Source organism: Paramormyrops kingsleyae, chromosome 15 (genome assembly GCF_048594095.1).
Source record: "Paramormyrops kingsleyae isolate MSU_618 chromosome 15, PKINGS_0.4, whole genome shotgun sequence".
Taxonomy (NCBI): Eukaryota; Metazoa; Chordata; class Actinopteri; order Osteoglossiformes; family Mormyridae; genus Paramormyrops; species Paramormyrops kingsleyae.
This window is the reverse complement of record NC_132811.1, coordinates 19,902,406-19,927,181: the sequence shown is the minus strand read 5'-3', so window position 1 is coordinate 19,927,181 and position 24,776 is coordinate 19,902,406. Positions and strand designations below refer to the sequence as shown.

General features: G+C 49.8%; 1 protein-coding gene across 5 annotated transcripts in view; it reads left to right on the top strand.

Moving 5' to 3' along the window:
* Nucleotides 1-1,241: 1,241 nt before the first annotated feature.
* The window catches only part of eya1 (EYA transcriptional coactivator and phosphatase 1), a 38,001-nt gene continuing 14,466 nt past the window's right edge, over nucleotides 1,242-24,776 (top strand). Inside the window, exons 1-12 of one of the 5 annotated variants that reach the window (XM_023794739.2) lie at nucleotides 1,242-1,577; nucleotides 6,715-6,767; nucleotides 8,281-8,408; nucleotides 8,794-8,859; nucleotides 10,780-10,857; nucleotides 12,568-12,634; nucleotides 13,027-13,172; nucleotides 13,561-13,698; nucleotides 16,491-16,573; nucleotides 16,987-17,173; nucleotides 19,089-19,231; nucleotides 19,921-20,004. In XM_023794739.2, the coding sequence (XP_023650507.1) occupies nucleotides 8,285-8,408; nucleotides 8,794-8,859; nucleotides 10,780-10,857; nucleotides 12,568-12,634; nucleotides 13,027-13,172; nucleotides 13,561-13,698; nucleotides 16,491-16,573; nucleotides 16,987-17,173; nucleotides 19,089-19,231; nucleotides 19,921-20,004 (1,116 nt within the window). In that variant the 5' untranslated portion in view covers nucleotides 1,242-1,577; nucleotides 6,715-6,767; nucleotides 8,281-8,284. The remainder of the gene's footprint in view (nucleotides 1,578-6,714; nucleotides 6,768-8,280; nucleotides 8,409-8,793; nucleotides 8,860-10,779; nucleotides 10,858-12,567; nucleotides 12,635-13,026; nucleotides 13,173-13,560; nucleotides 13,699-16,490; nucleotides 16,574-16,986; nucleotides 17,174-19,088; nucleotides 19,232-19,920; nucleotides 20,005-24,776) is intronic. The other 4 variants (XM_023794740.2, XM_023794741.2, XM_023794742.2 and 1 more) reach the window with 4 other exon arrangements.

The window sequence follows — 24,776 nt, the reverse complement described above, 5'->3', positions numbered from 1 at the left end:
GTTAGTATGGGAGACGTAAACAATTCAAGGTAATTATACTGTGCAATTTCAAAATAACTCACTTGCAAAATTACATTGGAAGTTAATTCCACGCAGCTGCTGAATGAGTGAGAGCAAATGTAATAACTCAATATGCATTTATAGCTCTCAGCTATTGCACAGAGTTACCTGAGATTCCCAGAGCCGGCATTAGCCTATTGAGTTATCGCACTGTGCTTCGCCATGTAATATGCTTCTTTTTCCCAGTTGGAAATGTGAAACTGCCAGTTTACCTGTAGGAAAGGGGGGCATCACACTCGCACCCTCGCCCACATGGACCAGATCTGTTCGGGTCGGCGACCCCCGTCAAGCCTTGTAGGACCCTAATGGGCAGAACCGGAGATGGACCACGAATCCCCAGAATCTTTGGCAGCACGATTGCGGCTCCTGAGAATCCGGGCCGCAGTGCGCCTGCTTCTTCTGGATGTTCCTGTCATTAAAAGGTGCTAAAAGGATGCCACCTCATGTCCGCTCCAGCCCCTGGATTTTTTAGGAATGCTTCAGCATGTCTGTACGGTCACATTTCCCGGGTTACGCCTAAAAAAAACTGCTCCTCAGTGTAACACTTTTATTTTAGCTCCACAGATGAGGGGAAGCAAATATTTATTGTTGCTGTGAGACTCTCCGGAGCCCCCCAGCCCCCCAGCCCCCTGAGCGAGCCCTGAGGGGGCTGCACGCTTTGTCTTCCCGTGCTTTGCCTGAAAGCTGCAGCCTTTGGGAAGCGGAAATGTCCCCTCCAGCTCGTGTAATTCCTTCTTTACCTCGCAAATGGCTTTGGCAGCTACTTGTTGACGGAGAGCTTCCACCAGCCTGGTCTGGGACACCCCGGTCTGCTCCAGCGGGGGGAGGGGGGGGGGCACCTCGCCATAGTCACCTAATGAATATATCCTGTGGGGGACTTCACATCGGTCTACCCCCTTTGTCAAATTTTGACCTGACTCAAGAGAAAATCTGCGGTCTGCGCTGGAAAAATAAAAACAAGGGGAGGAGTGAAAAAAAGCCAAGTGCCCTGGGGGGGCGGGGGGGGGGGGGGGGGTAGATTGGGCAGACGAGCGGGATGGCTGAAGGATTTGCCGTTTCATTGTCTTAGGATCACTGATAGGATCTGGGAGAGAAGCTGCCCCCCCCCCCCTCGTGCCCCCACCACACCAAAGCCTCCTGTGAAAGAGCACTGAGCTTGAAACTTTCTGCTGTTTCAAATAGCAGCTCCCCCCTCCCTCTCCCCCCCCTCGCTCCCTCCCTCTCTGCCCGTCTTTCTTTTTTTCTATCCTTCTTCCTTAGACACTCGCTAGTCACTGCCCACAGCGGTAATCGGACAAGCCTCATTCCCGTCCACCGTCCGTCACCCTGCAGAGATACGGCCCGGCGCTCTGGGCTTTAAATGCCTAAAATGAGAGCGAACAAGGCTGCCTTGCATCTGTAATTCACGCGTGAGCCTCTCCTTCGGCTGTTGGTAAAGTGCTTTTGGACCTGGAGAGATACAGCCGGCATCGGAGAGGCACGGAGCGACAGGAAGGTACCACACTTTTTCAGCAACAGTGAGTATTCTTCTCCTTCCAGCTCATTTGCCTCTCATTTCTGCTAGTTTTGTGAATTTGCTGTGGGAGCCTTCTCAGTACACCAGGCAACACAACACGCGTCGAAGAAGGTGCTGCTCTTCAGTACACCGCTACTATCAATATTATTATTATCATCATCCCCAACATCATCGTGTCCGTGTCAAAAGTTTCATTCTCAATTGTCAGTCAGCGCAAAGTTAAAGAAAACTTTATTCTGTGGTTTAAGTTAAATATTTTGAAATGTAGAGTTTTATTTTTTTCATTTTGGAATTTACTGCCAAGGAGATGTTAAAATTAATGCTTTAAAAATGTCACTGTTCTTAGATTTAACTCCAGTTTTTATAATTTTCTAGGAAACAAAATTTACTGAGACTTCATAAATTCATAAATTAAAGAATAAACTTCAGGATATTAATATTAATTGGGCGACAATTTTACAGAAGAAAACATTGTCAGTTTTTTTTAAACATTTGTCAGTTTATTGTCAGTACATCTAATTACTAAAAATATAGTTCCAAATTAATATTCATTTACAAACTCAGAAAACAGGTAAACAGTAAACCCAACATGAAAAGTAATTTTATATAATGAATGCTGTTCATTTATTTGCTTTTTTCAAAAAATGATTCCTTTAGATATATGCAAAAACATTTACAGTAATTTACACATTTACAACAATTTACGCATCTATTTACAATAATTTACATGCTGCATAACCATGTAATTTCAAACAAATCTTGGGAATTTCTCTGGAGTGTGAGAGTAATAGCGGGAATGTGAATGCAGGACTGATATGAAGGGTCTGCTTTTGGTTTTTTCGCTGTCTGTCCTTCTCTTATAAATGACAGATTGCTGCTTTTCCGGCAAATTCGCTGATTACAGCCTCTGGTTTCTTCAATTTGCAAGTACCTCAGGCTGGGTCATCCAAAGTAACACCCTTTAAATAAATTGTCTGGAGGCTCTTCGGAAAGCTTTCTAAATTGTAGCCTGACAAAAAAAGTACCAAGAAAAATAAAACCAAAGCAGGTGTTTGGAGCTGATCAGCTGGAATAATCATTTAGAAAAATTTTTTGTATGGTTTCTGGGGAAGGAAATCCTCGCGCTGAAAAAGTCGGCTTTTTCAACGCAACAAGCAAAACGCGCGTGCCCCCTGCCCCCCACAGCACCCCCGAGTAGCCTCCCGGGCAGGCCCAGTTATCGCCAAGGAGCTGGGTTAGAGGGGTTGACATCCAGTGACATCTGCTGTAGAGAGGAATGCTGGGTGAGGCCTGTCTCAGAGCCACTCCGGCCTCCTCCGAGATATCTTTGGAGTTTTACAAGGCTTACATCACCTCGCTTTTAAATAAAGTCCAATTTATTTAGCTGAATTAAAGGCATGTCCTGCCGATAAGCTGGCTCCACCAGGACGGAACTTGTAATAATAATCAAAAACCACGAATAATTCTGCTATTAAAAATATCCTGAAACCAGGTTTTTGTCGGCGAATTTGCTCTTTGGAGCGTTTGCCAATTCTTACGAACGGTAAGAACGGCCGCTGTACATGTAAAGCCACCGCTCTTCCGTTCTTAAAATTCAGTGATGAAAGTGCAATATCTGAGAGGCTTAGAAATACAGGGATTTGTCGAGGAGAGGTAGCGGAGTGAGCGAGGGAGCGATTGAGGAGGCCGAGGGGAGGACAAACAGCCCCTTGCTTTGTGTACTAAACAGCGGCAGCAGCGGTGGCTGTGCTCCTCTGCCTCTATTCTCCTCACACAATGAGGCCGCTTATCAAATTAATGGATAATGAGCGGCCGCCTTGCGTTGTTTGCCCTCTCTATTTGTTTTAATAAAGCCCTGGTTGGGGACGGGCCAGACCCTCATGCGGACCGAAGGCCCGGCGCTGTTTGCAAAAGGGCCCGCCCCCCGTGTGTGACACACGCGGGGGGCTAATTGATACGGTACAGCCGTTCACTAACAGGAGCGGCCCGGGGACAGTGATCAGCACGCTGTTCTGTTTACCAAACACAGAAGGAGGGCGCTATTCTGTGAAGGGGCCGTGCGCCCCTGCGCCGCGTCGCCCCTGCAGCAGGAAATGAGGGCCGAAGGCTGAGGCCGCTGCCCATCGACCCGACCCCGCTGCCTGTTTACCTGTTTATGGCTAATCGACTGTTTATTTTTCTTTTAAGTGGCTCATTAAGGGCTGGTAGCTTTTAAGCGCGAATAGAAATCGTGCCTGACGTGTACTTTAAACTGCCGTTTGTTACAAAGGGCAACGGCTACATTTTATTTATTGTAATTTGCAATACGACAGGACGCAGTAAAAAAAAAAAAAAAAAAACGGCCCATTGGGCCCCTCTTTGCATTTTATAAATTCTTCAAAAGCGTGAGTAAATTAATTTGAAAATTTGTTTGAACTTAGCAAGAAAACTGATTTAAAAAAACACAGCAATATATGCAAACAATTAATTTTGATATTTGTATTTGAAATGTTTGAATTTCTAAATGTATACCCTATACTCCACATGTCAGATAGATGTTAGTCTGCAGTATATATACAGGGTATATATACAGGGTATATATACAGGGTATATATACAGGGAAAGCTGGGGCTCAGTTGCGAATGCCGCTCTGTATCCCTGTGCCGTTTTCTTTACCAAATTGGTTTTGTTTGTTGCTTGTTTTGTGCCCATCAGCTGCGTACCTCTGCTGCCTGGGGGCGGGGGGGGGGGGGGCGGGGGGGTGTTCAGTGGTGGTGGTAGTGGTGATAAAACAGCCCCCTTAAATCTCTGGTGATGGACCCTCAGACTGAAGCTGCCTTCTGGAAATAATTTCTGGGGTTGAAGAGCACAGTATTAACAGATTTAATGTAGCTATTCAGTGAATGGCCGGAGCACCTTGTCAGATTTAACTAAATGAGAGGGACAAATTGCACGTCAACAATCCAGACATCTGTGAGGGATTACACTTTTAATTAATGAAAAGTGAGAATTGAAAATGGTCATTATAGCTTGCTTTCTGGGACGCATATAATTTTCAGTTGAATTTCACTGTTATAATGTCAACAGTGGGACTATGACACAGGATAAATCATGACTTTCAAACATATATTTAGTGATCTCCAGCTGAGGTGGAATCTTTCACATATTTTGACTCTTTCTGTCCTGATTAGCCTCTGCACGGTATTGCCTGCAAATGCTTGCCTGGGCTGTGATTGGCGACACAGCCAGTCACGCCGCATCTTGCCTAAGGGCCTCGCCGCCGCTTAACGCTGTCTATTTGGATGTCCATGCGGAGAGCAGCGGCTGGCATGTAGCATTCTGTAAACTTTGACTAATTTCACTCACATCTGTGTCCAATCGCCGTGCGGCGTGGTGCTTTCTCCCCGCAGGGCCTCCTCTCGGCCACCACGCGGCAACCTGAGTGCGGATTAGTCCTAAAATCATTCTGATTAAAGCACTGTTTTTCAGAGCTAGTAACGCACAACACATGGTCTGTGTACAAGGTTAAATTCAAAGGAACACGCGCGATACGGCCTATAAAGTTAACTTCCCATAAAACGAGCTGGGAAGAGCTCTCGGGGAAGAGGGCGGGCTCTTTCATTTTCAACAAAACATATTTTAAATGATAGGTGCAATTGTAATTGCATTTATCAATTAAGAAAATTTTGTAGTAACAATATACCTAGATTACATTTCATGCTTAACCGAAATTAGTTTTAAAATGCAGAATTGTACTAGGTCACATTTTGTAATTCACAGAAGTTTACCAAAAAGTTTAATCTTTTTTTTTTTTCTCCAAAAACATTGCAAGTAATAAGGAGCTAATAATGAGTTTGCACTCTGAGACTGGGCTCCGGGCGCAGGTAGAGCAGGCAGGCGGCCTGGCAGGACGGCCCACCACAGGGGCTGTGTTTGCTAACGGGATCGTGCAGCGGCTCGGCTACGGGGAGCGTAACAATGGGGCGGCAGCACGCGGCGAAGAGCCTTCGGCTCGCTGCTTTCTTTTTTATAACAGTGCTCTGAAAGCCTCGTCTCCCCGGCTTTGTTCTGCGGCCATCAAAGGACATGCGGTTCAGCCTGAACTGAAATGCACATCAAAGATGCTCCATGCCCCCCTTTAAACAATAAATAACCACTGATGCAGGAGAAGTGCCTCCTCTCCTCGTTTTGGGCCCCACTTCACCTGGTGCGTATCACCTGCGGGGGCCGGGGGACGTCCATGCTCACAGCGCCCTCCCCACCCAAAAAGTAGCCAACTCGCCGTTTTTACACCCTCATCCCTGGACGATGTCCGGCACACCACACTCGCTCTGCCATTTTCCTCGTGATCGTATTCATGATGGGCTCACCACGACGCACGGCGCCATCACACCACACGGCTCAGGTTACCTGGGAGCTAGAAACGATTAAAAATTCATGCCGGGATCTGTAGAGTTTTTCAGAAAAAGCCTCCTGTGCCCCCGTTGCCGGCACACACCGCAAAATACCGCAAAAATTGCCTCATTCCTCTTCTCGCAGCAGCGCTGCCTTCCCCACGCCGTGGCCCCCACGCCGGGCTCGTCGGCGCCCGGGGCAAGCTGGGCCTGCGGGAGGAGGCCACGCTGATCATTAGGAGCTGTCAGCGTGAGGGGGGGGGGTGCAGATGAGCCTCAGATAGTGTCAGGCAGGATGAAGGATCCCGCTGGAGATGCTGGGGGTGTCGCGCTCCACTTAGCGCCGCTCAGCACACTCTCCCGGCCTCTCCCCGCCCCGCTGCCGCCTCTGCTAGGACACCCCTTCCTGCTTACCTTGGCTAAGCCGCTTTGCATGCTGATTGGGGGAGGGTTAATCCAGTTTGCAGCTGTCGTAGACCAATGATGAATCACCTTTCCGTCATTTGGCGCCCCCCCCCCCCTCACCGCCACCATCCCCCAGCCCCCGCCCCCCCCCCCCCCCCCCCCTGCATGGGGAGGAGGGAAGACCTGGAGGAGGAAACAACAGCAGAGGCTTTAGCCCACATACAATGTGCCTCTCTGTTCCTGCTCTCCACTAGAGAAGAACAATAATGTTTCCTCAGACAATGTCTATTGTGTGGCGGATGGGTCTGGACAGCAGCGCCGACCAGAGTAACAAGGAGTGACTTTGTTTCTGTTCGGCAGGTGGGAAAAGGCACACAGGCTCATTCAGATGATTCTGATCCATCCGGTTCCAGGTAAGACACTGCTGTCACTCACCTTTCTGAGATGTACAACTGTGGGCTCAGTGGAGCTCAGGCAAGAGTCGGTCGTGAAGTCTTTGCCGGTCAAGCAGAAGCATTTCTGTGGTTCTTTAGATGAGCGGTACCTTTTCCTAAAGGTAACTGCTATAATTTAGTAGTGGGTCTAAGTTTGGGACGTGCAGTGCATCAGCAAGAAAAGGGCTTTTCTTACTAAAAAATCACCCCCAGAACAGAGAGGAGAAAAAACAGCTGTTTATCCAAATTGATTATCCGTATGTTAGAGTCCAGCCTGAGATGCTGAAGGACATGCTGTGGGCCACAGAACTTCATTAAAGTATTTAAAATGTTTTATTTTTTAAAAGTGTTACTTTCTTGCACCTGCAGTCTCCCGAAATTATAAGCAATACATACAGCAATGTGATGCAAATATTTTGATATTTAGTATTTGAATCAGTTCAGTCTCTTTCCAGTGTGAAAACTGCTGTGAGACATATCCTTAAAGACTAAAAAGCCCAAAATCATTTCAATTTTAAAACGTATTGTTAAACACCTGCTTGCTGCTGCATTGCTCTTGATTTCCTCTTCATTTTGTTATGAAAATACAGGATGTTGAAGCCGTACAAGGCGCTGAGGTGTGTTCCTATATTGGAGACCTCCCTCTAGATGTCCGTGCATCAGAAAAGCACAGTGGCCGTATAGATGTGTGATAAACTAATGTTTGTGCTTCAGGATAAACGGGGGGGGGGGGGGTCTGGGGGCTGGTCTGCTGGGTCAGGGCTTGGGAGCAGGAGACAGGCGGCTTGTGAGGGGGTGGGTTAAACTGCAGCTCAGGTACCCCCCAGTGATCACCGAGTCTCACAGAGAGCATCTCCCGCTCAATTCTGATACATCCTGTTTTATACACACACACCCACAGTACGTGTATATGTGTGTGTATTTCATATACATACTCATACATTATTCTCATGTAATCCTAAAATAAATATTATATATAATTGACATTTTATTGTGTTCATTTTTTAATGTCGCTACATTTGGATAGTTTTATTTACTTTTTTTAAGAAAAATAAGCGAAGCATACTTGACAGAAATATCTGCATTTTTATTTTTGTCTGTGTGGCTGTCGTCTTTTTTTAAAAAAGCACATTTTTTTGTTTGGTGAAAAGATTAAATAGTAAAGTTCATTTTAATGTGACATTCTAAATATAAGCCTACAAGGGTACTTTTGTCAGCCACGCTCTGTCCCTGTCCTCCCTGTACCTCCAATGTCCCCCATACTCCTTTCACTGTCTGCCTTGTCCACACTGTCCCTGCCCTGTCCCCCTACTCTGCCCTCGCTGTTGCTGCCCTGTGCCCATTGCCCCACGCTGTTGCTGCCCTGTCCCCGTTGCCCCATGCTGTTCCTGCCCTGTTCCTGCATACCCATCCCTCTGCTGTCCTTTCACGTTCTCCCCTGTACTTGGGGGGCTGTCAGAATAGAGGTGTGACCCCCTGCATCTCGCTGCAGGTCTATGGAAATGCAGGATCTAACCAGCCCACACAACAGAGTCAGTGGAAGCAGTGAGTCCCCCAATGGTCCAGGTCTCGACAACTCGCACATCAATAACAACCCCATCACCCCAAATGGCACAGAAGGTGCGTCTCCTGCACTCTCTCTCTCTCTCTCGCACACCCTCCCCCGCCTTCCGGATCTTTCTAGCATTACGGGACACAGTTTGACCTTCGTTTGTGCTCCCTGCCGGGTGTGTACTTACATGGTAGCCAGCAGGTTAAGCTCCTTGAACACGCACTCTCTGAGCCTTCCACAGGACGTTACAGGAAGGCTCCAGAACCTGTGCAGCACAGTACTTTAATGCAGTAAAGCAGCCCAGCCACCCACCCACTATTCCAGGTGACCTTGCCAGGATCACTGTGACAGCCCCGCAGCGCCATGGGGCCCGGATGGACGCGTGTTTCGTGCTGAAAGCGGTGATATTTGTGGAGATTGTCATGTATCCCCTGCGATTCCTCTTTCCCACAGGTGATAACATCACCATGCTCGCCACAGCCGACTGGCTGCTAGCTCCTAGTGCGCAGGACGCTTCAGGTTTGTCCTGATCTCACGATACAATGAAAGGGCAATACTGGCATCTTCCCAGCTCCTAACTCTGCTGTCATTAGCCTGATCACCAGTGTGAGAGCTTCTGCTAAATCTGCTAAAAGGCTCACTTTCACAGTAAAACCCACCGAAATATTTATTCACATAAATCATTGCTAATTCATTATTTTCAAAAATATGAGTTGTGATGTACTCAGTTGATTTGGCCCCTCGAACTCCTGTATTCTGGAAACCTGGTCCGTGACAGTCCTCAGTCATTGTACCTTTCATTCCAAGGCTCGTCCTCCAATCCAGTTTGCTGTGTGCTGTCTGACTCTTTCCCGCATGGTTTGCGGTGGCTTCATGTTGTGTGAATGATCTGGGGGGGATCAGGGTACATGATGCAGGTTCAGTGCCGGGGGGCCCAGAGGTATGCCTGCTTTGTGTGTGCATGGTCCCCGGCCCGCCGTGGCCCCCTGTGAGGTGTGCTCCACGTTGTTTGCACTGACACGTGTTTTTCCACACGGTGAACATTCTGGGAACATGTCTGACATAAGGGAGAGTGGCATCTCCCGTCGGGCACAGCCCTATACCCACATCGCCAGCCCGTTCCCAGAACACCCCCTTCCCCCTCGAGGAGGAACGGATTCATTTCAAAGAGCCGCAGTCATCAGGCAGATGTTAACTTGTCTCTGTGGTCACACCGGTTGAGCTGAGGCAGCAGGGATCACACACCCACGCCCGCACATATGCCGTGATGCGAGCCCTCCCTGGCTCCGTCTATACCTCCAAGCCTGCTGACAGTGGCTGTATCATCACGTGCAGCGATGCCCTGCTGGTGTCAGAGGTGCTAGGCCAATTATAAACAGCACAGTATGCAGAGATACACAGGAGAACAGCCTGAGAAGGAACATGATGCCTTACAGTCCCTGAGCGAACGGCTCACACGGGATTCCCGCCCCTGCCACTGGAAACCGGGAATCTGCGGGCCTTATAACATCCTGACGGGGCCTGAGCGGACGGCTCACACGGGATCCCCGCCGTGCCACTGAGAACCGGGAATCTGCGGGCCTTTTAACATCCTGACGGGGCCTGAGCGGACGGCTCACACGGGATCCCCGCCGTGCCACTGAGAACCGGGAATCTGCGGGCCTTTTAACATCCTGACGGGGCCTGAGCGGACGGCTCACACGGGATCCCCGCCGTGCCACTGAGAACCGGGAATCTGCGGGCCTTTTAACATCCTGACGGGGCCTGAGAGGACGGCTCACACGGGATCCCCGCCGTGCCACTGAGAACCGGGAATCTGTGGGCCTTTTAACATCCTGACGGGGCCTGAGCGGACGGCTCACACGGGATCCCCGCCGTGCCACTGAGAACCGGGAATCTGCGGGCCTTTTAACATCCTGACGGGGCCTGAGCGGACGGCTCACACGGGATCCCCGCCGTGCCACTGAGAACTGGGAATCTGTGGGCCTTTTAACATCCTGACGGGGCCTGAGCGGACGGCTCACACGGGATCCCTGCTGCGCCACTGGGAACCGGGAATCTGCGGGCCTTTTAACATCCTGACGGGGCCTGAGCAGACGGCTCACACGGGACCCCTGCTGCGCCACTGGGAACCGGGAATCTGCGGGCCTTTTAACATTTTACCAGCACAGGCAAACAGTAACATGTTTCAGCCCTTTGTTGTCTGATGGTTCTGTAAACCTCTTTTCTCATTATTTTGCAGAACGTAGCTTTGTCTCTCTGACTCAATGATCGCATTTAATAGCCATTTCACAAAAAAAAAAAAACCTTTTTGATATGTCCTGAGTGACAATCAACTCTTGAGTGCTGTTGGGCCGGTTCTGGAGTGGGAAATCAGGCTGTAGGTCACACTCCCATTCCGCCATGCTAGTGGTCATGTGACCCTCTTGTTATTTGCAGTTAAAACAGAACCAATGAGCAGCTCTGAGATCACCACCTCCACAGCTGAAGGCTCTCTGGACAGCTTCTCGGGATCAGGTGAGGGCAGGGGGCCCGGGGGAGGGGGGGGGGGGGTCACAGGGGGCTCCTCACAGCTGCAGAACTGATTAGCGGGAGATGGGTCGCAGAGATCCTCCTGATAAGCCAGGGGGCCCAGGGATCGTCCCTGCAGGAGCGAGGAGCAGCCCGAACTCGTGGGAATCACAGAGCCCAACTCTGTGGCCATCGGCCAAGCGGGACGGCCCCACCCCCCAAGTTTCTTATTTTGACATGGGGGCCGGGGGCTAAGGGAGCAGCCCAGCCAGGGAATAAACACCACAAATGCCAAGGCCCTTCAGAGATGTAGCAAAGGAACCGTAGGTCACAGGTCATATGAGATCACACGTTTCTTCAAAGTGTCCGTCTGAAACGGCACACTGATACTGCGCTCGCCTGCATCGGGGTGCCGACATGTCCCAGCGCATTAGATATATGTCTGAAATACAGAGAAACGCACTCGTGGAGCCAAAAGGAGCAACGTCTCATTGCTGCTAATTGGCTTCATGCTCACACATATTTTACTAAGGACCTGATCTCTAAATGGTAGACGTACATGAATGAAATATTAACAATGAGGACATTTAAGCAGGGTTTACACTACAGGCAGAGTGAGGGGCTAAGTACGTTTCAAGGCGTTTTCCTAATAGAGACCTAACACTTTATTTTGTATATCATGAGCAATTTCACACACACTCTCAGAGGGGGTGAGATGGCCAGAGTTTGCGGACAGCCGCCCCCACGGCATGTGTCCAGCTGCCCTAACGCAAGACGCCGCTTTGCATCCAAAAAAAGATGATCTTTGTGTTTTCGTTGTTCATGATCGTCTGTTTAATACATTGTGCTTGCAATCTGTTAATTTATTCTTAAGTGCATGTCTTCAGAAATTGCATATTTTTTTATTGAGAAGCTTTACGTCTGAGTATTGGTATTTGGATAGGAATTTTATGACGTGCGAGGAGATTTTTAAGGGAGCTTTTCACATCCGAGTTTTGGAAACGAGAGCAGAGACCGTACGTCCCGCTTCCAGGTGTCAGCGACGAAATGGAAATGCAGAAATTCATTATGTAATTAGCTAAAAGCCACATGCGTGTCCATTGTTTATTCATTAGGAAAGTCAATTTCTCGGCAGCTACGTTACAGTGCAGCTTCATCGCGTTTTCTGAAAAAAGAGGATGGCACTAAACTCACGCGCGTCATTGTCGCCGTCGTCACTGCCAGCGCTCGTAGAAGTTGTTGGTTAGTTGTATCCGCGGTCGATGTCACCCACATATTCACCTCGAACACCTCGCTTATGCGCTGCGAGAGCTCGGTAAGGCGGGAGTCTTTGCGTGGAGGCGGCTCTCCGCCGCGTTACCGAATCGTTTCTGGCACTTTGCGTGACCGCGCAGAGCCAAGCGGCCGCTCGCGGGTATCTCGTGGCGGGCCGGCCGGTTTACGCCGGGCCGTTTCCATGACGACCAAGAAGCGGCGCGAGAGATACGAAGTCAGCAAAGGATGAAAAAAGAAACAACAGGAACGAAACGAAGCCGATCATTTAACTTCATCACTGTCCGTCACTATGAACCTGAAGCGAGGGTGCGGACTTAAACAGCCGTGCGATGTAATTACTGCTTCCCTGGAACCCAGGAGTTCTGTTGGCAAAAAATAATATTTACCTTATTTTTAATGTTTAAATATGTGCTTGGCCTTTTTATTTTTCACTCTGCTCAGCTATTGGAACTGCTGGCTTCAGCCCAAGACAAGCGCACCAGTTCTCCACACAGCTCTATCCTTCCAAGTAAGGCTTCCTTCATTTCCCTTTAAAAAAATAAGCATCATCCAGCTTCATTTGGGGCCTTAATTAGATCCTTCTGCCAGATCTGGATTGTCCAGCAGCTCGCTTTGCTTGGAAGTCTGCAGCTTGCATACCCCAAAATCTGTTGTAATTATTATCTTGAAGAAATTCCCTTTGTGATTTATTTTTACTCTTGCAGGACTTATCAGCGGTTTGATATCTATCTGATTTTTTCCCCATTTTCTTGTCTTCTTCAGTTTTGCTGTGCATTTACCATCAAGTAGCAGACTTGCTATGAATTTGCCAGATAGCAGCCTTAACTGTGGGTTTCATCTCCTCTCTCCCTCTTTCTGTCTCTCTGTCTTTTTCTCTCTCCATTTTCCCGCCAAAAACAGCCGGCCTTACCCGCACATTCTACCCACCCCCTCCTCCCAGAACATGGCGGCGTATGGGCAGCCTCAATACACAACGGGGATGCAGCAAACCACTGCCTACGCCACCTACCCTCAACCTGGCCAGCCCTACGGGATCCCAGCCTACGGTAATTACGGCCAACGGCCTGGGGGTGGCACTGTCTGGAGTGGGGTGCCCACATGTGGCCATACGTAATTCATTGTCCTGGAGTGGGATTTTGCCATTCCATCAAAATGGCACAGAAACTCCCATGTTTACCAAGGAATCTGGTTGCCTCTACATGCTTGTCCCATAGGCCTCATTATTGTGTGTTCAATGTGCTGACTGACTGCATTTTTACTATTTTAAGCTCCATACCTTGAAATAATATTAACAGTCACATAGGCACTATGTTTTTCTCCCCCCTACTTCTGTTTAAACGCAGAGATGATGAATGTTGCTGCGAGTGAGCAGAGCTGTAGCAGACTCTCAGTGTGTTCACCCTGATTCGGATCTGGTGTCACTAACTGATCTAGGTGCGTTGTGGGCAGGCATCAAGACTGAGGGCGGCCTGGCGCAGGCCCAGTCTCCAGGCCAGACCAGCTTCCTGAGCTACGGATCGGGCTTCAGCACGCCACAGACAGGACAGGCCCCCTACAGCTACCAGATGCAAGGTCAGCATCATGCCACCACTGCATGGTAAACAGCGGAGACAAATGTGATGCGCTGAACGGCTGTTGTGGAGTGGCAGAAAGCGCACACGGGCAGGTGACACGTTCAATGGCCAGTGTGTCACAGCAGAGAGCGCACACGGGCAGGTGACACGTTCAATGGCCAGTGTGTCACAGCAGAGAGCGCACACGGGAAGGTGACACGGTGAGTGGCCAGTCTGTCGCAGCAGAGAGCGCACACAGGCAGGTGACACGGTGAGTGGCCGGCTTGTCACGGCAGAGCATATGCAGGCAGGTGACGTGCTGATCAGCCAACGTGTGGCAGCAGAGAGTGTATGTGGGCAGATGACGCACAATGCGGCTGACGTGTCGCAGGACAGAGAATATATCGGCCAGTGTGTCGCAGCAGAGAACGTAAGAGGGCGGGTGACACGCTGAGCGGTGGCATGTCACCGCAGAGAGTGCATACGGGCAGGTGATGCATTAAGTGACTAGCGTGTAGCAACAGAGAGCATACACTGGCAGGTGACACACTGCCTGGTTGACGGGCCCGCGCCCAGTGTCTCTCAGGGTTAAGGTTGGCCTCAGGATGTCCACAAAAAATGCCACATCCGCTGGAGGGCGGATGCAGGCTTTTCTGTCTTTATCCAAAGCGATTTGTGAGAAATAACGTGACGGGAGACACAGAGCTCCGGCCCTGAATCATAGCCGCCGCTGATCGCTGGCCTTTGCCCCGTCCGTCACTCTGTCCCGGCGGTCTCGGTGGTGGCGCTCTCGCGACGTATTGATCGAGACCTCCCGGAGAGCAGGCTGCCAGGAAACAGAGAGCCGGACAGAGCCTTTCACCACCCGATACTCCCCGGGTCCGACGCAATCTCATTACTGCCAGGCTGTCCCCAGCTGTCCGAGGAAATGCAGTCAGATTAATGTCTTCACTGCGCCCTGCCAGGGAGCAGCAGGGAGAGGCGGCAGCGGCCGGCTTTTAGCGGAGAATTGCCCCCGTCTCTTTTTCACATTCAGGGTAGAAAATGAGCAAAAGAAACACCTCTGAAAGAGGAACTCTTAGCACGGAATATCGTCAGTTTAGTCAGAGAAACGATAGAAGCTTGAATTCAATAAAACTGACAGTATAAGACATGCAGATTTTTAACAGCAAAAAAAAACTTCAGTCAGGAATTAACTTTCTGTTTTTGTAGCTGTTGGTTAAACTTTTAAATCCTTATTTCTGGGGTCTCTGTTTGGATTTTCCGTAACGGGGCAGGAATAATTCGGCTCCCTGCCGCCCCCCGTGCTGACAGTAAGAGGGGCGGCTGGAGCCCCGAGCCGAACGGACGCCCATCTGGACTTGATCGAGCGTTCCCGGGAGAGGCAGCGCGGCTCCTGCTAGGAATATTGGCTGCTGATGATAGACATGGCCCATGGCGACGAGGCCGATCAGGCAGCGCAAATGGAGGCCGTGGGGGGGCAGGAGGCGGCTGCTGTCTGCTCACACCGGGGCAGGGCAGGGCAGGGGGGGCCCCGGGTCCCCCGGGAGCCGCTAAGCGCCCCCCAGCATGGCTCCATTCTCCAGGCCTGGCCAGAGGTCCCATCCCTTTCATGTGGGTCTGCCGTCTCCATGGAGATGACCTTTGGCCCCCCAGTCACTGCTTTTATCACTTTTTGAAGTGTGCATTAAGCTAATTTGTTGTACGATGGGGGTTTATGCTTTTTACGTGGCGTGAAGCGGCAGCCAGACGCGCAGTGGGGGCGGAGCAGGACGGGCCGGGGGCAGCTTAAACAAATAGGAGAAGCCCAGCACAAACGTGGCGACCAATGAGAGCCTGCAGCCAGACAGCGCTGCTGGTGGGGCTGCACACTGACGGCCCGTAAAGCTGCTTCACATTTGCCACGCTCCCCCTGCCCCCGCCACCGTGGATGGGATGACCAGAGGATGAAAGGCCCCCCCGCTTCCCGGACAACGTCGTAATTACAGCTCCCTCTAAGCGCCGTAAAGCGAAACTGCCGCCTGCTTTTCCGCGGCAGGCCGCTCCAGTCTTTGAGGATACTCACTGGCCGCCTTCTGATTTCTGTAACTCCAGACGGACTCTGGCGCTGCAATTTCAGAGCTTTGACAACTGTGTGACTCTGGGATGTTTTGCTGACGGAGGCAGAACAGGTCCTGCCCGAAGGCCTCAATGAGGCACGATCGATGAGGGTCATCGCGAAAATCGAACGACCCCAAGCACTCTGCAGAACTGGCGTATTTATAAACAAACCATGCATCACACCCTGCAGCCTGTTTTGCTGGGGATCTCTGATTGGATTGTGCCAAAGACCTGGAGTAAAGCTGTTAAGCACCTTCCTGTGCTTCATCGCCGGTCATCCGGATGCCGGCATTTTTTGCGACAATACTTTGAGGCCCTCTGGGAGAGGTGGGGGTCTTTCCAAGGGACTGTCCCCCCCGGCCACTTGGCCTCCCCCTAGGGCCCCCATCTCACAGACCTTGTAATTAGTGTCATGTTCATTCTTAAAGTATTACATTTTATCACCGGCTGATTGATTTAATTACCCAAATGTGCTCCTGTTGAACCTCCTAGGTCTCATTCCTATGCATATAAACTGCTCCCCCCTCCCTCCACACTGATCCAGTCACCAATAAAGGGGGGTGAGGATCTGCCTTAGAGCTGTGTCATGTGTGATTTAAACATTTGTTTTACAATAATAAATCACCTTCAGAGGCTTGGGCCTGGTTTACCACTGACCACCTCTCAGTGTGTCTTATTCCTGTCTCAGAGGCTGACTTCCTGTCGTTACAGGAAGTGGTTTCACGACGACGGCGGGCCTCTATACGGGCAGTAACTCCCTGACAAACTCCAGCGGCTTTAACAGCCAGCAGCAGGTATGTGGCCCTACCTCCTCCTCCAGGGACCCCCTGTACCGACACACCCTCCGAGGGCCCGGGCCGCGGGGCCCCATCCGAGCCACAAGCCAGCACCCTGGGCCCAAATCTGGAAGCATTTACATGCACATGTGCTCATTTGCATATCGTAGAATCTTACGAACCACGAAAAATGTTTGGACTAACGCTGACACTGATTATGTGGTTCTCCCGGTGCATCTGCAATAGTGCTGGGGGGGGGGGTGCAGAGCTGGGGGGGGCCGTCCAGCTGCAGGACACTACAGACACATGTTTGCGTTTATGTTTTGGAATCCATGCCGCAAAGTAGCACCGTTTTAAGGGGATAATCTCACATTACCTTTCTCCCGTTCTCCACCCACCCCCCCCCCCCCCCCCGGACCCTCCTATTTTAGGACTACCCGCCATACCCGGCCTTCAGCCAGGGCCAGTACCCTCAGTATTACAGCAGCTCCCCGTACCCCTCCCCCTACATGACGGGCAACAACACCAGCCCCTCCACCCCGTCCACTACAGCCACCTACACGCTGCAGGAGCCCCCATCCGCCGTCACGAGCCAGGCCATTACGGACCCCCCGGCCGGTAAGGTGCCCTGCCAAGGCCGCCGCCTTCACGCCTGTGTCAGTGTCGGGGGTCACCGCCAGCTCGCCGCTGCTGGTTTCCTGCGGGGAACCTTATCCGGCAGGTAAAATGGGGAGCAGAGATGCCAAGGGAGGTTCCATGAGGAGGAGATCAGCTGATCTCTATGCATGACAGCATTCTGATTGCACAGGGATGAGATCTCACACCCTCCCGAGGAGTATTTTCCAAAACTGCTCCACATAGCAGGTGGCGAGATGTATAATAGAGCTATCAGCACATGGAAGCACAGCCCGTCAAGCTGGATTTTCTTCTGCAAAGGCCAGTCACGTTAACAGACATTTGTACACAGTGTGGGTACTCCTCTTAGCTGTGTCCATGTTTGACATTCATTTATAATTGTATTATTTTTGCTATTTATAAACCGATCCATTTTCCATAACCGTTCAGTTTAGTACTGGGTCGTGGCGCATGATTTATAAATGTCAACAGCATATGCAAAGCAGGAACTGATGGATAATATTTGCTTTAGCCCTGCAGAAATCTGCCACCTGGGTGAGTGACGTTTTCCTTTTAAACTTGCTCTGGAAATGTGTTAGAATTTTCCAGCAAAGTGGGTCCAATAACCCTCCCCCAGCAAGATGTCAGGTAGCTTTCAGCGCTAAACACCTTGCAGCGTTACTGGACACGCGGCTCTTAACTCTGACGCCAGTCAAGCTAATTACATAGAAGCATCAAGCGGGGCACCTCTACAGAGTCAGTCAATAAGACATGCAGCTGGAGCCAGCCGCCCCCCGCCCATCCCGCTGATGGATGGAGCTCTTTCTTACTCTCCCGTGATGGATTGAATCAAGTGGAGAATGTAAAACACGGGGAAGTGCATTTTCACGGAAAAGCATTCGATGGAAACGCTCACGGTTCTGGTCACGCCGCTTTTCTGGGCAGGCACACTGGTACGTGTCTCCTGCTGTAGGCATTAACGTCTGTGCAGGCTTGTTCATCATGCCGGAAATAGCCTTTACTGGGTTGATGGCTTAATGAGCCTGATGTCACGCAGACCATGGTGACGACACCCCAGTGCGCCTCTACGGATCTTATCTGCCTAATGTACTACAGGACACTCATAATATCAGTGCTGAATAATTATTCCATAACTTCAGTCAGATAATAATCAGTAACCACTTTAACTAAAAACCAGTTTAAGTGTAAATACTAGAAGAATCTTTAGACTTTAAATTTTTTAATATTCGCAATGGCAATAATTATGATGCATTTTATATTTTCTTTACTTTAAAGACATGACTAGATTAGGCTGTAAAAATGGCATGTAGTGTAAGTAAACCAAAAATGAGTAGTGTGTGTGTGTGTGTGTGTGTGTGTATATATGTGTGTGTGTGTGTGTGTCTGCGAGCGGGTTTACCTATCCTTATGGGGACATAATGTCCCCATAACGTGATAAATATCCGGAATATATCCAGAAACCAGTACCCATAAGGGAAAACTCTATTTTATAAAAATCGGTGACTGCTATGAAAAAACTAAAAATGCAAAAACTCTTGTATTTTGTTTGGTTACTTATGGTTATGGTTAGGGCAGGGTAGGGGTTAAGGTTGTCATAGTTAGCGTTAGCATTTTTCCCATTGAAATGAATGAGCGGTCCCCATAAGGATATGTTTACCCTACATGTGCGTATGTGTGTGTGTATATATGTGTGTGTGTGTGTGTGTGTATGCCAGCCCTCACAGCCAGTGTGGTTTAACGTTGAGACAGGCAGGCGCTCGATGGGTTAAACACCCGATGCTGTGGCAGCGGTGGCGGCCGGCTCTCGGTGCCTGCAATGTAAACGGATCCCTCCACTTTGCTCCAACATGAAGGTGAAAGTCTATTTTTTGTTTGTTCTGTTTTTTTCTCCTTTCAGGAGAGTACAGTACGATGCACAGTCCATCAACTCCCATTAAAGATTCAGATTCAGATCGATTGCGTCGCTCCTCGGACGGAAAGTCACGCGGCCGGGGCAGGAGGAACAACAACCCATCCCCCCCACCGGACTCCGACCTTGAGGTGGGCCTTAGGACAACCCCCACCCCCCGTCATTCTGTATTCTTCCGGTCGGGCACCTCGCATCTTCCTCTGAGGGAGATGTCAGCCTCGTACCCAGGTTCTTTGCTTACATCTACTCCTCTCTGCTCAGCGGCACCCCCTACAGGCCGTGTAAAGCCCCAGTTTAAAGCCCACCAGAAGCACTGTTAGCTGCCCCTGAGTGGGCGTTTGCCGCTGGTGTAGGACCTGAGTCGCATTGAATCGCGTTTAATCTTAAGACAAGTGGATCGAGCTGGAGCTTGGTGGTGGGACACAGACAGGCTGCTGACTGATCTGAGAGCAGACTGCCCTCATCACCATCATGCTGAGGACTGAAGCCCACATTGAACCTCTGCAGCTTCCCCTTGCTTCAATATAACTCCAGTGAGACTAGAACAGACTTTGCCAGTATGAGCCATAGCAGTACTGATATCATGGCACGTTAACAAATCTGGTTAATTGGCCTGTCCTTATCGATCTCTCTAATGCACGGGGGGGAAGCAGCAGCGTGTCGTGGCTGGGGGGTGGGGGGTCCACAGGTCACCAGCCGCAGCAAATGGAGCCATGTGTCCGTGGTGCATAAACGGCGAACTGTGCTCCTATTGAGCGGGAGATCGGCTTGCAGTGCGCAGAGTGGCCCATTGATCCCTCACCCCGCCTCTCTCTTGCAGCGAGTTTTCATCTGGGACCTGGATGAGACCATCATCGTCTTCCACTCCCTGCTCACAGGGTCCTACGCCAACAGATACGGACGGGTGAGTGACTCTCGCTGCCTCCATTACCGCCCGCGTGAATATCTGGGGTCGAGGTGTGGGGGCAGGGCATGCGCGCCTCAGATAATTGTTTCTTTTTTAATAGACCCAAAGTGGGCAGCCGGGCATCCAGACCCCCCCGCAGCTGTCCGAAATATGCGCCCCCTGGCTGGGTAGGCGCAGCAGTTGTACCCCACACATCCGTTGCTGCGTCTTAAGGGCTTATTCCGCTACGCAGAAACGGCACATTGTCGCTCTAATTAAACGTCCTGGCATGTCCGAATCTGAACCCCCTCCCCCCAAAAAGAGTCTAGGAAAGTCAACCTTTCAATACCCTCGAATAAATTCTTTAAAATGTGTTCTGGCGTGTGGAGTACGATATTCACGCTGCGTTTGACATGTGTGTTAAATGCGTGTCTGTAGGGTGACACGGCCAGTCCTGTAGCTGCCTCGCACGCCAGCTCACTTTTAAAGAATGTTACTTATTCCTCAAAACCTCACCATCTAAATAAGAACTCCCAAAACAAACAATGGGAATTATAGCAATCTGCAATTTTCTTATGGTTTGCTGAGCCCTCGTGGGCTTTAAATAACCTTTAAATTTCATGCATGCAGCTCGGCAGCTGGGGAAGCCCACAGATTCCCCTCACAAGACACGCATTCTTTATGAGTACTTAAAATGTCTTCTTCAAGAGTACCTAAAATGTGTTCTTCATGAGTATCTAAAATGTATTCTTTATGAGTACTTAAAATGTCTTCTTCAAGAGTACCTAAAATGTTTTCTTTATGAGTATATAAAATGTATTCTTTATGAGTAGTTAAAATGTGTTCTTAATGAGTACTTAAAATGTATTCTTTATGAGTACTTAAGTCCACATGCTGCCATGTGCTGAGGAAGTGTCCCCCCCCCCCCCTTAGAAGTGCAGGAGTGTGTTGATACTCCATCCCCCATCTGGGTGGATTTTAGTGCCATGGCTAGGGTCTCCCTTTGTTCTCCGGAGGGGGGAGTTTGTTTTAGTGGTGAAGGAGGCCCCCTCCCCCGACCCTTGGGTGTTTATTTACTTTGTGTTAGTCATGCATGCTGGCTCAAGAGAGTCCCCCCCCCCCCCCCCACCCATTATCCCCATTCCCCCCCAGGGCCTGGGACACCATCCTGACTCTCCGCTTCAGAATGGTGCCCCAAGAGCTTTGGGGATGGTGATGCCGTCTCCCGCTTCAGTAGCTGTTACCGAGCCCTCAGCGCGGCCCGCTTTGTGCCGTCCGCCCTAATCCGACGTCGGCATGTTAGGGTGCTTCCTGCCCGTGGCGCGGCTCCGCAGTGACACCTATAAATAGCGCTGTATCCGAGCACACTGCCGGCCGTGGTTATCAGCTAGCAGTCTGTGCCCATAAAGCTGATGGCTCAGGCCAGCTGTGTGACCATTGGGCCAGGAGAGATGGGGGCGGGGCGGCCGGAGGGAGGTGGGGGGCTTGGCGCGCCAGAGATGGCACTGATGTGTGGAGACAGGTGCTGAGGCCCCATTCGGCCTGCTCTGGCCCCTAAGCCCCATCCTGAGTGATCGCTGAGTTTTTTCCCAACACTCTACACTTGGCTCAGGACGGGGCAGCTTTAAGTCAGTCGCTCGTAACCGCGAAGCCGCCTGCACAGCGCCGTGCTGGCGTGTCACCGGTCCACTCTGGCCATCTGGGCCTTGCCGTCCCTAAACTCCTAAAACAGTGCAACTCTCTGCCTCAGTCCTCCTCTCGGCCCTGCTTTGCATCGACACAGCCCCAATAAGTAAGCTATCCCAGGCTGGGGTGGACTGGTGCCTGTTTTGGTTACAAAATGTCTTTATCAGTTCAGGCATTGTCAGTAGTCACCTCTCCAGGGGTCCTGCTGTTAAAATCAGTGCCTGGAAACCTGCCCACTGCATCGCGCGTCGTCATACACCGCATACACATTATAAGCATAGGCACGCAAAGATATGCTGACAGGCTAGGCGGTAAGAGGGGGCGCGTTACGCCCCACGAGGCATGCATAAGAAAGCGAAAGTGCGGCCATCCTGCCGGAGACGCCGTCACTCTCGGGCTATGGCCTTGAGATGCCCGTCGGGGTCGGGGGGGGCGGGGGGGGGGGTGACGGTCAGGGACTCATTAACTATTGATGCTGTGGTCCGCTTTTCTTTGGATTATCTTTCAGACTTCCAAACAATATCAGCTTTAGGGATAGGATAGCATTTCCCTAAAATCCATGAACCCTCTTCTGCGAAGAGCATCCATGCCTCTGTGCTGAGACATTAATGGTGACGGGGTACAGAGTCAGCACCGCGACCCCGGGGTCTTCACATGGCGTCCATGGAGACATCTCGCAAAATGCCGACATTCCGGTATTGTCATCAAACTCTAGGGTGACCACCTTACCAGTGACAGGCAGGACACTATGAGCTACGGCAGGGTTTGTAAGCTACCATTTCAGTGAAAAGGAGCTGGACTTCACTTTTGCTTGTCTGGATTTCAGATGAATATTTCAATCGAGGAAACAAACTAGTAAAAGAAGAATTTAAGTATTTAGCCAAACATAGGAGCCTTTCAGTTTTAAAGTAGTTTGTAAGCCTTCGGTGGTCACCATATTCAACTGGCACGAAACGAGAAACACTAAAGCCCCCCCAGTTGGAGCAGAAACATATATTTGAACCCCCCCCCCCCCCCCCCAGTCCTTACTGACACACTTGTGACCTCTTTGAGTATTAATGAAGTATTAATGAGTATTGAAATAGAGTGTCAGTAAGAACAGGTCTACTATTGTAAAGCTCTGCCTGCAGCACCCCCCCCCCCCCCACACACACACTAGACTGTATCAGCAGTGTGCTTGTTGTGGGGGGGTTGTAGAACACTTCATGAAATATTAATATAATTAGTTTAATTGACCTGTTATCGCATGTAACTGAAGCAGTAGGGGACATAGTGAGCAACGTTCTCCGGAGAGTTCTGTGACCTTCCCGCCGCAGAAAAATCGTAAAGTGATTAAAGGCACGTTTGTTCGCTGGTCTGGGCCTGGAATTTCGGGCTATGCCGTTACTCCCTATGTGACAAATCGTTTGGGCCCTCAGGTGGACTGTAAATGTCACAGTCAAACCGAGCTGATTTATTTGCTCAGATTATGAGGGAGTTTCAGCGACGTGACTCGATGTTTATGTGCTAAAACAAACATTTATAATGGAATACGTGGGGAAAACCAAGCGACCGCTCTGTTTGAAATACACTCTCATCCAAAGGCACTGGCCAAACAGAACTAAATCTTTTAGGCTTTGATTCTGTTTTGTGGTTCATTACCCGTGAAAATATCTTTTAACTTTAAACTGGAAGTTAACCTGGCCTTCAGTTAGCTATTGTCCTTTTTTGGCAAGACTTGTAATTAAGAAAGACATAAATTCTTTTGGCTCCATGACCCAAAAAAATGAGAAAACAGTTGAAAGAGTAGCGTGTGAATGGACTGCAATTTGTACAGTGTATCAGCACCACGAGTGGGCGGTTTTACGCTAAATTAAGCATTTGCCTCTTTGAGAGCCTTGTGGTTATATACATGTCTAGCTCTTTTAGAGCTCGTCTGCACTAATACGTTTTCATTTAGTAACGTAAATTTTTTCTTCCAATTTATTCTTCCGTCCGCACTACCGCACATTTTTTTTTCCCACAAATGGAGAAAAATTTCACTGCTCTCCGACAACAAATCTTTCTGCAGATACTGCTAAACGTAAAAATTTTGTCACGCCTACACCAGTGAGCTCTGATTGTTTCATACTTAGCTCGCGACCCTTTCCTGATTAGCTTTCTTCGTTTCAACGTCTCTTTTCCTGATTGGTTCACGGAAGTAAGCCTGTGAATATGTGAACATGGAGGATGTACAGGACTTTCGCTGCCTGGCCTATGTTGTTTTGTTTACTTTTGTGCAGCTAAATTGTGTGCTATTTATGTACATTGTTTTGTACTATTTTAACTATTGTGGAGCTCCAAACAAGACTGTATCTGAGCCAAGTTAAAGTGTAACTTTATTACCAATCAAAATCAAAATAAATTACTCAAAATATACTTTGCCACTTCTACAATTATAAAAAAAATTTGGTTGGACAAAAAAAACGTGCAAATGACACATTGTGCTCGAGCTACAACAAACAAATAAAATATAAAGTGAGCCACTTCTAAAAATATATTATAAAAAGCTTTGGTTAAATGAAAAATGTCAGAAATACATACATTAACACCCACTCTTAATTGCATTTGCCTTTTAGATGGAGCAGTGTGAACCCAGAATTTTTTCTCAGCGCTAGTGATAACGGTAGTGCTTTTCTTTCAGAAATTTTTAACGTATTAGTGCAACGTAGCCTTAAGACTGGCTTCTTGGGGTGGGGGCTGCAGGCCTTGGATCCACCCTACATACCCACCTCACATACCTGTCTGGATTACCAGCCTCGCTTTGGATACCCATCACAGTTATCCATTTCATTTGCCCGCCCTATGTACCCGCCATGATTACCCGCTCCGTGTACCCGTCCCACGGTCCCTCTATGCTTACTCTCCATAAATACCAATGGTACTTACCGGTCCCGCATACCCACCTCGCGTATCTCATCCATGTGCCCACCTTGCTTACCCACCCCACATACATGACCCGCTTACCCACCCCACATACATGCCCCGCTTACCCACCCCACATACCTGCCCCGCTTACCCACCCCACATACCTGCCCCGCTTACCCACCCCATGTACCCGCCCCACTTTCCCACCCTGCTGACTC